Raw genomic sequence first — 13,770 nt, forward strand, 5'->3', positions numbered from 1 at the left:
GCGAATAAACAACTTGTGTTTTACTTTTAGGCTGTCTGAAGGTATGGACAGCTATCAAGAGCTACTATACAGATCACATTAAGAACGATGTACAAATGTTATATATTCAACTTGTGGCCCCACTGGACTTAAATTTTCTGTGGTTGACCGTTACTGTGACATATCAGTATAGCCACGGAAGATAGTTTGTGTGTTTCATTCCATGCATCAAGGTTATGTTGCATGTATGTATTGAATTTTTCCTGCAGCAGTCGTACGAGTGCTTGTTGTGGATGAGAGGGATACAGGTATTTCATAAAAAAAACGTGCTCCCTGGAGAATAGCTACAGCATTGATATCACAATTTAATCGGAGCTGATCACAACTTGTCAATCACATTAAGAACGATGTACAAATGGAAGTCGGACACAAATATAATTTAAATGATTTATTCAAGTTTGCTATGTTTTGAACAGGCATCCACACAGTCACCTACTTTGTAATGTTCGATACCTCCCTGTAAGCGTCACGATATCCACCTCTCACCCACAACCTCACATACGAGTACTGAATGTGCAGAAAAGTGATCGTAGGAAGGCAAAAGATGAACGTAAACGACAAACGAGGCGATCGACATGTTTATTTCCTGGTAAGTCAACAGTGGGTCCTCAATGAACACGCCCCGGATTCATGTCACGAAAATAATAGAATGTCGCCAGTTGTCATGACTCAAGTTATACTGCAACACCGGCGCGAGCCCACAGAGATCCTCCCGCAGAGCTAGCTGTTTTGCTAGCCGGCCTCTTCTGAAGTCAGTCGGTGGTGCGAGAATCTCCGCTGCTAGGCCGCTAGCCCTCGGCGCGGACCCGTAGTTCTCCGATGGTGTGGGTAGAGCTCAGCAGCTGGGCCGCCAGCCATCAGGTCCATGCGCCCTCTTACTGGAACTGCATGCTCGGCATGGGAGATGTTGTGTCCTGCGGCTCCTACCCAGTTGAGGATGTTTTCGTTATCACTATAATGTAGCTATCCTTGAAATGGTTGGAATTCCGCAGTCCTGATGTATCCAGCTTGAGGACAAGAGAGCCGGTGTTGGCGAAAATACATTGTTGATGAATAGCTCCATTTAAGCTCATATCTGTTTCATTTGGTTCTGAGAGTATTATATTGTTTTCATGTGATATTTGAATGTTCTCCAAGTTAGCTGGATGTGCCATTCAAATTAGAAAATAACTTAATATGTCCGTGGCCGTTCAACTACCCTAGACTTCAATAAGAATTCCATCAACAAAAGTGGTCCATCATAAGAACACACCATTGCATACACTCTTTTTACAAGGACCCTCAAAAGGAGCCCTCAACGCGTCTAACTGAAGCTGAGTCACTGGGGAAATGATCATTTCAAAGTGAAAGCAATGAGCCAAAATGTGAAGGATGACCACTTGAAGAACAAAAGGAGCAATAAGGAGCTGGGCTTGGTCTGCACACGGCTCTGATAAAGATACTTTCACAAGACTGCTTTAGAAAAAGAGCAGAAACCCTGAGAACCACTTCATCCTTTCTATCACACAGTTGGATAGCATGAAGCTAATTAGTCTCAATGACTCCTATTCAAACAGCATGCACTTCTCTCGCTCTCTTCTTAATGAGGATATCATTAAGGCTGGCCTCAGTGTGTTGACCTGGCTCCACGGTTACAGAACAGACACACCGATCGTGAGATCGCAGTGAACAACACGGGGATGAAACGTTTGTCAAAACACATTTCTAATGATGTGTTGGTTTGCAACATTCTGAACGCTACGTGTGTCTCCTTTCAGGCCTTGGTGTTTGGAGAGACCCATTTCCAGCCGAGGGTTAAAGTGACCAGAAGAAAAGATTGTCAAACTAAAGCTTGTTTAAATATTTTAAAAGGTGATTGATCCTTTTGATTGATTTAACAGAGGGATTGAAAACATCAACAATCAATGTACTGTATATTTAATATTCTGTGTGTGGCTGCTTTATATATTAATATATATTAAGCAGCCACACATTCACCACTGTCCTTTGATTTATCTCTGGCAATTATATAGATCACTTTTTCTTTTTTCTTTTCAGGTTTTTCACCAGGAGTTATAGAAAATGCAAAATGCCAACAGAACATCTTGATTTTAAATTGGGGTGGTCAATAATCGCAGGAGAATTTAGCGTCTGAATTGTGTGACGGATTTAATCTTTTCAAATACAATGGACTAGACTTGCTTTGATGATAACATATCAGAAAAAAGACAGATGGTAAATTAGTGTATTACTGCAATGAGAAAAGAAAACGTTCAGTTTTTTGCACCATTGGTCCTTCGATGTTTGGGTATTTGTGGTGCTGAATGGAGAGCTCCTGCAGGAAGCACTTTAAATACAACTGTTAATTTTCTTTTACTGAAGTGCTTTGCGTTGCCACACAGCTGTTCAAGGGGAAATGAATTCAGGAAGAGACCAAAGTCTATTATCTTCTCCCCTTCTGTGGTCGGAGGCTGATGTGTTGTCGGTGCCACGGACCCTATACTCACAGATGTTAAACCACAAACTCAGATGGAATGAATTAAAATACTAAAACCGTTGCTGCTCTTGCTGAAGGCCGGCACGGAGAAGCAATGATACACCTCTAATAAAACAGCTTACAATCAGTGAAAGTGGGGCATTTACTCCTCCCTGCTGATGTAACACTTGGCCCTGAGAAAATGCTGTCATCTATCCATTTGCTATTTACTAGGATCAGACAAGCTTTGTCTGGTTGAGTTTATAGGGCTGCCAGTTTACCTTTAATAATGTGTTGGCTGCAGGTGGTTTCATAAAACATGGAAGGAGGGTATCCCTGGAAGGCTGAGTGTTCTTAAAGTCATTCCATTGTGCCAGATCATTTTGGTGTACAAATGAAACTTTGTTGGGCCTGTGTATGGTGCTAAAGAAGGTCATAGAAAACATGAGTCATGAACCATGAAAATACACAGAAAATGTATCTGCCATCTGGCTATTAGCTGTCAAGATATCTTGCTCTGGGACAGAATGTTGGAGGGGGGGTCAGGCCAGCTGACGTTGGGCCCCATTACCAGTGAATAATATCTCTAGTGCAGCATATGTAAGGTATTAAAGGTAAGGTCTTTAACGCAGCCAACCATGACAGAACCAGAACACATTTACCAATATGAAAGAATGAACGTCACAATAAACCAGGAAGAAAAAATGGCACACTGCAGAATGAAAATACAGCACAGGCTGAACCCTTCTGCACAGAACCAGACAGACATAAATGCTTAAAGATATTACAGTCAGCCAAGTTGTAAATTAAACAGTTTAGAACAACTTCTATTACCTGCTAAGTGTTGAAACCATTCAACCATTGGCCAGCTGCTCGAGGCATTGGCAAAGCAAATCTGCAAAATGAAACCTCAGGATGACGAAACCAACCACAGAACGCTCTTTCGAGAAACACTTTGACCCCTCACTTTTCCAAATATCAATTTTCAAACAAATTATTTAAATGACATTCAGAAAATCATTACAATTCAGTTGAATAGTAAATTGTCTCTCTCGTCTGCCATCATTGGAATGATGTACTTGAGTAGCACATGTTGGCGTCTAACTCTGGCCAGTAGTCTGATGTTGCAGCCAAACACAGCAGTTAGTGAAAGCCAGTGGAGTGAAGGAATGTGTTGTGAAACCTCACAGACTGAGGCTCAGCAGCCACAGCCGTGTTACCGCTGCCAGGCAAAAGCCTCTGAGCCTTCACCTTGGCCTCCTTCTTTCTTAACTCAACCTAAGGATAGCATACTTCATTCTACGCTCCAAGAACCTTTCAAACACCTTTAGGCGCGTTCACACCGCAGTACTTGTCCCACTTTAGTTCCAATATATTTCCGAAATATCGCGTGTCACACCAAAAAGAGCCGGAACAAAAATTAGCTCATGAGAACCTTTTACCCCCTTTCAGTCCCTGCTAGAGAGCAGGTACTTTTGTGGGAGAAAAAGGTTCCTATTTCTGATTGGCTGGGCGGATTGCAAACCACGCCCCGTAAAACTCTCAAAAGTGTTGTGAAGCCGCCATTTTATTATCCTCGCATTGCATTATTAGCATTAGCATTATTAGCATTCGCCCAGCGCACAAACGCAGAGAGACTAACTTATGGCAACACAAAATAAAATATGGGAGCGGTGGAGATGAGGAGGTGTCGGCATTCTGGCGATTTACTCGGAAGGCTTCGGGGAAGCCAGTCCCCAACTCCGGGAGGCAGTATACGCCGTGAAGTGGGTTGCGGCCTGCCAGTAAACCCAAAGCAGAAGAAGAAGAAGTGATGTCCAGCGGCTCATTTGCGTAATCCTCCCTCAGGGACTTATTCTGGTGTGAACGGGATCTGTACTTAGTTCATGAGAACTAAAGAGTTCTCATGAACCTTTGTGGTTAAAGTACTGCGGTGTGAATGCGCCTAATGTCGAGTTTGGGACAGAATTATGAATCAAGGCTGACTTTAAGTGTGTTTACTTTTAAAAGTTAGTTAATTGTAGGCTCTTTCTGTAAAGGACAAACAGCAATACAAAAGTGTTATCAGACACGAATGAACCAATCAACACTATCGGAATCTGATCGAATGAACTGTTTTGGCTCATCAATGCTGACACGACCAACCACAGTTGTTTTTCTTAAACTGGCAGCTGAGTATGTAAGCAGTTGTCCAAGTCTCACCACAAATAATCAAAACACAGTCAAGCCGGTGCAAAATGAATGCAGCAGAAATGTTGACACTGCCATAGGCGAATATCATTTCATTTGGCCGTAGACCAATGCAGTCAACAAGCACATTTCTTGATCGGTTTTGGTCAATAAACCGTTGGATCCCTAGCCCATCTGCCATCACTCGAGTTCAGTGCATATCAAAGCTTCCTCTTTTCTCTTCAACTTCCTCCATTCTGATGCTTACAAGGTTCATACGTGTACAGTCTTATCCAGACACTCTAACACATGAGTATGAAAACAATAATTGTATTTTCACATAGGTCTACAAACACAAATATGCAGTCATGCATTTGTGGCTACAGTAACCCTTCCTGCTCTGATTGAAATCATCAGCCAGACTGCCAGTGGTAGCTCATAAAGTTAACACAAGGGAAATGGATATAGCAGCTGGGCTTGAAAACAGTAAAACAACTAATCCTTTGTTTAAAGGAGGCGATAGAGGTGTATGGAATGCACACCTCAATTAGTTCAAATGCTCCGCTGATCGCCCTGTTCACAGCTAGACTCAGACCGAAAAGGTTCTGATTCTGGCTGAAAAGGAGGAGGCGTTTAGGAGTGTGGACAAGGCCAGATGTAAAGAGGAGAAGTACATGTTAAGCAAGGGAATGAGATACAACAAGCATTCTTTGCTATTGTATCTTCTTGTTTCTGGAGGTGACTCGGACATATTTCCGCCTACAAGCCTAAAAATGAAAGTGGCCATAATGTAAACCATAAAGAAAACTCATTCAGTATGTCTATCTATACACTTACATTTTAAATATAACGTTATCTGATTACTTTTTTTTGTAATGTAATTGTAATCGAATAAAGTTACCTTTTTTGGTATCCTGACTACGTTATCTGTTACATGGAATTCGTTACTCCCCAAGCCTGACTTTGTGTCGTCAATTAGACCCTCCAGAAAAACGCGATTCTGCGATCGCAGAATTTACCGCATAATCAGCAAAATGGCGCATATTTATCAAAAGGCCGCATAATCCCCGCATTTTTCCACACAAAGTTGAGAAAAAAAAAAGTTAACTCGTCTTGACGTGAAGTGATGATGATGCTGACGCGACGTCATCAGCTCGCGCATCAGAGAAGGTAAACAACACCGTAGAGTGAACGTGTGGAGCTCTCACGAGAGAGAAAACACCTAGATGGAAAAATCTAATCCATCTCATTTACCGAGGAACATTTCTGCTAAAGACCGGGCAAAGCAGTTCCCCGATTTGTCATTGCACAAAAAAAAAGTGGGGGGGAAACTATTCTGCACCCCGTGCAACTGGTGTGTTGGAGCATAAGAGAACATCGACGGTGACGACCCACTTTGATTCATTCAAACATTCGAAAATGCTTTCTGCTGCTGCGGACAAGAAAGCCAAACAACTCACGTTCACAGAGGCATCGACCTCCAACACCCTTTCGAGTGCTACAAGAAACGAGGTGAGAAGCCTACATTGAAGCTGGTCAGATAACGAACAAGTAAATGAAAACAGAATGAGGTGTGTGTGTGTGTGTGTGTGTGTGTGTGTGTGTGTGTGTGTGGTGTGTGTGTGTGTGTGTGTGTGTGTGTGTGTGTGTGTGTGTGTGTGTGTGTGTGTGTGTGTGTGTGTGTGTGTGTTAGCCCAATTGCTTTTATAATAAATAAACATTGAATGTGTTTAATTGAATAGTAAAGGGGTTTAAAGTTAGTGGCAGGTTGTGTGTGAGAGAGATAAATAAGACAGCCCAAATATTATTTATTTCGCAACTTTCCGTATATTTCGCAACTTCCCCGCAATTTCACCGCATAAAATCACATAAAACCCCGCATGTTTGATCGCATAATCAAGGATTTTTGCCCGCGTTTTTCTGGAGGATCTAGTCAATACTAGGCAGCCAGTAGCTTGTCTGAATGCCACACGTATAGGACTGTAAGCTAACCTTCAGCTAACGGCTACACGTCATATATAGGCAGGGTTGGGTTGTAACGGAATACATGTAACGGCGTTACGTAATCAGAACACAAAAATCAAGTAACTGTATTCAGCTCCCGTTACATTTGAAAAACGAGTATCTGATTACAGTTACTTAAGTAAACCTGAAGTGAATACATTTTGGATTACTTATTGGAATTATTGGTTGGAAAGATTTCCTCTCAACATTTAATATTCATTACTAAAGGTACAGCCGAATCATCACAGCGCACAAAACCTATTACCGCCGCAGATGGACCAAAAAAGCGTTTAAAAAAAATCGCGGGTCCGCTCGCTCAGTGAAACAATAACAACGAAACATGGAGGAACAAAAGTCTGCATTTAAATCGCGTGTGTGTGTATATATATAGGTTGTGTGTGGTTAAAACACATCAGCCTGCGGTTGCTCTTTAGCCTTAGCCTACTAATGATTATTTCTGAAGGTATACACAGTGAAGGCGGTGCGTGAAAGGCACTGGTCGGCGCGAGTTAACCCTCCCGCTGCCTCCTGGTGCTGCAGAGATTTCATGAAGTGAAGGAGGTGTTTCCTTCTATAAAACAGCTGCGGGCAGCAGATACTGTGAGAGTCACAGACATGAATTCATAGATCAAGGCAGACTGGTGCACACACTCTCCTGTTTTGCCAATCCGGTGCTTAAACAAATATAGCTCTACACCCCTGGCCGAAATGTCCTTAAAATGAAGTCCGAGTTCGACATTTTAATCCATGTCCTGCCAACACTGGCAGGACAGAAGGCGACACGCTCGTTCTAAGCCGTGTCCCTCACTCCTCACATCCCAAGCTGCATCCCCAAAACGTGTATTATGTTGTTACATCGTTTCAGATGTGATTTCAGTGTGCTATTGATACGCCATTAAAACAGTAAAAACACGTTCAGTTTCCTTTTGCTTTTTGTGTCTCCTGTTCACCAAAACATACCCAGGAAAAAGAAAGTAATCCAAAAGTAATCTAAAGTAATCTGATTACGTTTTTAAGGCACGTAACTGTAACTGTATTCGGATTACTTTCAGAGCCATATAATCAGTAACTGATTACATTTACAAAGTAACCCTCCCAACCCTGTATATAGGGTTGCCAACCGTCCCGTATTAGCCGGGACGTCCCGTATTAGCCGGGACGTCCCGTATTTGAGCCAAAATGGGCGTGTCCCGTACGGGACATTGTTTGTCCCGGACTCCGTGTAAAGGAAAAAAATTAAAAATATTTTTCTGTTTGCGCGCAATGCAGTGTGTCTGGCTGCGTGCCTGTGTGCTGTATGGGAAGGGCACTAGGACCGCTCAGTTGACAGGGCAGGCACAATGCTCGCACGTGTGTGTGAGATTTTCTCCGGTGGGCCACGGGCGTGGCATCATTGTTTGTGTGGCATGTCAGCCTGTTCAGTCGTGTGGGGAAATGAGGAGGTGATAATGAAAGAGGAGAAGAGAGAGAGGATGTGGTTCTGGGCCCTGGCCCTTCTAAAAAGAAAAGACTTGTGTCTTACAACAAACAGTGGAAGAAAAACACAGTTGGGTTAAGCCCGTGAGTGGAGATCTGTCTCGGGTCTTCTGCGTGTGGGAGAGTCAGTCAGCTGATTGATGGGAAAATGCTGGGAAAATGGTTGGTTGAAGGATAACATTAAGTCTAATGATGATGTACCGTGCATGTTCACATCATGTATACTTTGCAATACTTAATACCATTTTTCAAATATTTATTTTTAACATTTTGGACAAAATAGCCAATTGTACATCGAGGTGCCCAGATGTCCCTATTGCCCACCTATCCGATTTGAACATGCTGATGTACAATGTGATGTAGTAGCCTAATGCAGGTGTAAGATCATTGTGTTTGTATTGTGTTATAGGTATGCATAGTTTTCTATGCATTTTGAGGGTTTTGACCCCTCGAACCCTAGGGGGCTGGCTCCCCCAAAATAATTAAATAACATAACCCTAACCCTAAAACCGAAAAAAAGTAACTAAATCCGCCAGAAACCCGAAAATCTTCGTGCGCGTGCGGGGGACACATACATGTGTCCCGTTTCTCCATTTCTGGAAGTTGCCAACCCTAGTCATATACGTCTGCACAGTGGAAAACTTCGGGACAGAATGCCAGCACTCAGAGAAGGCAAATAGACATTTCAAAGCTTGTCTGATGCCCCAGGTCTGGCTGATGTTGGTAAGTTATCATTATTAAGAGGAAGGTTTCAATGCTACAAGGAGGGAGGTGCTAGCTAGGTAGCTTCACTATTCCACTGACAGGATTGAATGAGGGGTTCACAGTCCCAAAAAAAAAAGTGATTTATAAGCACACAATGAATCAGTGAATGTGATAGCATCAGGAAGAGCCCCGTACTGAGAGAGGAAACATGCTATTTACTCAACAAGGGGATGAGTGTAAACCTAAAACAAGAGTCTCCAGGTGTGAACTTCTGGGTGTTCCAATCTTCAACCATTAAGGAATGGATCCCATATACACAGAGCACATTGTAAAAGTGTAAAGGCATAAGAGTGGACTTACAGTTTTGCTGAGGTACCCAGTGGAGATGTTTCTGCACTGTTTGTCTTCAGAGTGGCAGCACCCTCCACATCTGTAGACGGACACACAGGGTGGTTTATAGAAGATGTTGGTGGGAGCCCCGAACTCCCTGCCCACGTCGACACACACTTCCCTGGGCATGCACTGAGTCTTCCTCCACTCCGACTCTATACCTGCACACACACCCACACACACACACCACACACACACACACACACACACACACACACACACACACACACACACACACACACACACACACACACACACACACACACACACACACACACACACACACACACACACACACACACAGTCAGTACCACCACCGCCTGCAACAGATCTATTCTCAGCTGCTGTTCATGGATGAGAAGGAAAAAGCCCTTGTTTAAATGTGCTTTATTATCTGACCAGATTTATAAGTATGTAATCACTTCTTGACTTCTTGACTTGATGGAGCCAATATGATCCGTCAAAACCTACAGCAGTATGATAAATGGATTCTTCCTAATAAAAAAGTGATTAAAATACCCTGCAGATTATGACAGAAAATACAGAATGTTTACTCTCCAAGCAAACTCTGTATAGAATATATGATTAATGCATGCGTGTGTTAAATGTAGTACAGTTGCTAGGTTGGAGGCGGGAATCATAGCCATAGAAGCCCGGCTCCGCATTTTAGAAAGTAACTCGGCTACATTAAAACCCATGTTAGCCGGTGCGGACCAGCAAAAGGTAGCTCCTATTAGCCGTCCCCCGGCAACTTCCGAGCAGCAGGGAGACTGGGTGACTGCTCAGAAGGGGCATAACGCGAAACCCGCAGGTCCCCACCAACCCGTTCACGTATCTAACAGATATTCCCCACTCAGCGAGACACCCGCTGAGAAGCCAACTCTGGTTATTGGTAGCTCTATTATGAGACACGTGAATTTAGAGACCGAAGCCTCCACAGTCACATGCATTCCGGGGGCCAGAGCGGGCGGGAGGTGGAGTTGCAGCAATCTTTGACTCAAGTTTACTTATCAATACTAAACCAACATTTAATTATACCTCCTTTGAAAGCCTCGTTTTCATTTGTTACAGTGTACCGTGCACCAGGTCCTTATTCAGAATTCTTATCAGAATTCTCAAAGTTTTTATCAACTTTGGTTCTTAAAACAGATAAAGTAATTATCGTAGGTCAGTGTTTCTCAAACGTTCTCATTCCAAGGACCACTTAACCAATAAAAAAACACTCGCGGACTACCTAACTCCACAAATATAAAAAAACACATCGTTTTTCTAGAACAGATTACAAATCGCCTGAAAATGGTACAAACAAGTGGCAACATGTGTGATGAAGGTGTTGCGCTGGGCTATATCATGCAATTGAAAGTGAAACGTAACCTCCCTCCATTGCGGAGATATTCCCGCGAGAGTGCGGAAAACTGAAATGTATTTATTTCAATTGTAAAATGTTACCAATATACTCACAGACCACTAGGGGGCGCTCACGGACCACCAGTGGTCCGCGGACCACACTTTGAGAAGCACTGTCGTAGGTGACTTTAATATTCATGTTGACGATGATAAAAATAGCCTTACTGTGGCATTTAACTCTATATTAGATTCTGTTGGTTTCTGTCAGAGTGTAAATAAACCAACCCACTGCTATAATCACACTCTCGACCTTGTTCTGACTTATGGTATTGAAATTGAGCAACTATTAGTCGAACCGCATAATCCTGCTTTATCCGACCATTTCTTAGTAACTGTTGAAGTACTATTACGAGACTACAAAGCATTAGTCAAAAGCTCTTGCAGCAGAAACCTATCTGTTAGCCACATTTAAGGAAGAGATTCCACCAATACTTAACTCGATAGCATGTCTGCATGAAGGGGAGGAAACTTATACAAAATGTACACCACCCCAAATTGATCATGTTGTTGATAGTGCTACAGATGCGCTGTGAATAAAATTAGACTCTGTTGCTCCTTTGAAAAAGAAGAAAATAAAACAACATAGATTAGCTCCATGGCATAATGCCGAAACCCGCAAAATAAAGCAAAAGTCTAGACAACTTGAAAGGATATGGCGTTCCACTAAACTTGAAGAATCTCGTTTAATTTGGCATATTACTCTCAATGAATATAAGAAAGCACTGCGTAAAGCGAGAGCAGCCTACTACTCTTCATTAATAGATGAGAATAAGAATAATAACTGTCAGCACTGGCTGACAGAGAGCCATAGCTCGATTGAGCCTTCTATTCCCATAGCACTCAGTAGTAATGATTGTGCTTTTTTAACGATAAAATCGTTACTCTTAGAAACAAAATTAATGACCTCTTGCCTTTGACCAGTATAGTGTTATCAACAGCTCCCGGAAACGTAAGTTCTAATATTACACTAGATAGTAAACTAGAATGCTTTTCAGCCATAAACCTTGAACAGTTAAATTCAATGATTCTCTCCTCTAAACCATCAACGTGCATGTTAGACCCAATTCCAACTAAGCTGTTGAAGGAAGTTTTTCCATTAATTAGCACTTCTTTATTAAATATTATGAATATGTCTTTATTATCAGGCTATGTTCCACAATCATTCAAAGTAGCAGTGATAAAACCGCTTCTTAAAAAGCACAACCTCGATCCAGAGGTTTTAGCCAACTATAGACCTATTTCTAATCTTCCGTTCCTCTCAAAGATTCTTGAGAAATCGGTCGCAAAACAGTTGTGTGATTACTTATAAAACAATGATTTATTTGAAGATGTTCAGTCTGGCTTTAGAACACATCATAGCACAGAGACAGCTCTGGTTAAAGTCACAAATGACATTCTAATAGCCTCAGACAAGGGACTTGTCTCTATTCTTGTTTTGCTCGATCTCAGTGCTGCATTTGATACTATCGACCATGATATCCTATTGCAAAGACTAGAGCACTTAGTTGGCAGCCCCAAGGTCCCCGCCGTGTTTTCACGACACTGTGTCTCAGGGGATCTTAATATTTAAGAACCTATTAATGTGTTATACCAGATTAACGGGAATAATCTCAGCTAACTGGCGATACAAACCATGTTTACCAAAACAAAACACAAGTCTCATAAGAAGCATCTAAATGACCCCTGGCACAGAACTCAAGATAAAAGATACCCTTATTACTTATCGTAGCTGCACATACAAGATATCCGATTAAAGCTGAGGTTCCACAGATTATTTAGGTATATATATCATCACTGAGTGTTCCGAACTCGCGACAGGGGAAGCAAACACAGACATCACAACACGTACCTTTACGGAGCTTTTACGGGAGATCATCTCACCGTAGCTGTCAATCTGATCAAAAGACTTGTTCAATGGCATTAAAACCAGAAAAAACGCGGCTGAATCGGTTAATCCATAGGTTTATAATGTTTCTAGGTAATAAATAGTTTTATTTATAATCCATAATTCCATTTTTATGTAAATATCGGAGAGTAAAAGTTAGCTGCTAATGGTTTTCAGTTATTGCAGCTTCCGGTCTTGGCATGCGGCAGTCTCACACACACATTACCAAATAAGGAGTATGTGGGAGTTCCCCTCGATTCCATTGGCTCCAACGGTTAGAAAGAGATGCCAATCAGCAAAATCGACCAAGGGGGGCCAGAGATAGGTCAAATGACCCCAGAAGTGTTTTTTGTTGCTAAATCTCTCTAAAAAGGTCAAATTTAACTTGTTTTGCATCAATCTTGATATAGGGTAATTATTATATGTTGTAGTTTGTATTCCTAAAGCTTTTAGTCTACCATCTCATCATTCAAGGGTAATTTTCACTATAAGTCATTTTTTTTTTTGGACGGAAACAATAATTTACATGTTTTACTGTGTTCAATCTGAATTTACTTTAAAATAAAAACATCTATATTGATTCTGACACTTCTACATCCAACTCATAGGTGTAACCTTGCTTTGAGAAAAAATATGTTTAATTTAACCCTTTTAGAAGTATGGTCATTTGTGTCATTTTCGAGCCTGAGATCTGAAAAACAGGCTCGGGCTTAACAAGTTTTAAGGGAACTGCTTTAGGCTGGTTTAGGTCCTATCTATCTGAACGCTCTCAGTTTGTACGTGTCAACGATGAATCTTCCATGTAAACCAAAGTTAGCCATGGAGTGCCACAGGGCTCAGTGCTTGGACCTATTTTGTTCACATAATATATGCTTCCGCTAGGCAATATTATAAGGAATCATTCTGTAAATTTCCACTGTTATGCGGATGATACTCAACTATATTTATCCATCAAGCCTGATGAAACCAATCAGCTAAATAAAATTCAAGACTGCCTCAAGGACTTAAAAACGTGGATGATCATAAACTTTCTTATGTTAAACACGGCTAAAAATGAAGTTATTGTACTCGGCCCAAAGAATCTACGAAACAAACTATCTAAAGATATACCAATTATGGATGGCATTAATTTGGCCTCCAGTGAGACTGTAAGGAATCTTGGTGTTATATTTGATCAGGATTTATCTTTTAACGCCCACATAAAATCAATTTCAAGGACCGCCTACTTCCATCTACGCAA

The 13,770-nt window shown here is 41.7% G+C and overlaps 1 protein-coding gene across 1 annotated transcript in view; it reads right to left on the reverse strand.

Moving 5' to 3' along the window:
* Positions 1-13,770, reverse strand: part of LOC117451913 (vascular endothelial growth factor C-like) — a 50,962-nt gene that overhangs the window by 4,066 nt on the left and 33,126 nt on the right. The window contains exon 3 of the mRNA XM_071203056.1: positions 9,209-9,399. Within this exon, the coding sequence (XP_071059157.1) occupies positions 9,209-9,399 (191 nt within the window). The remainder of the gene's footprint in view (positions 1-9,208; positions 9,400-13,770) is intronic.

This window comes from Pseudochaenichthys georgianus, chromosome 1 (genome assembly GCF_902827115.2).
Source record: "Pseudochaenichthys georgianus chromosome 1, fPseGeo1.2, whole genome shotgun sequence".
Taxonomy (NCBI): Eukaryota; Metazoa; Chordata; class Actinopteri; order Perciformes; family Channichthyidae; genus Pseudochaenichthys; species Pseudochaenichthys georgianus.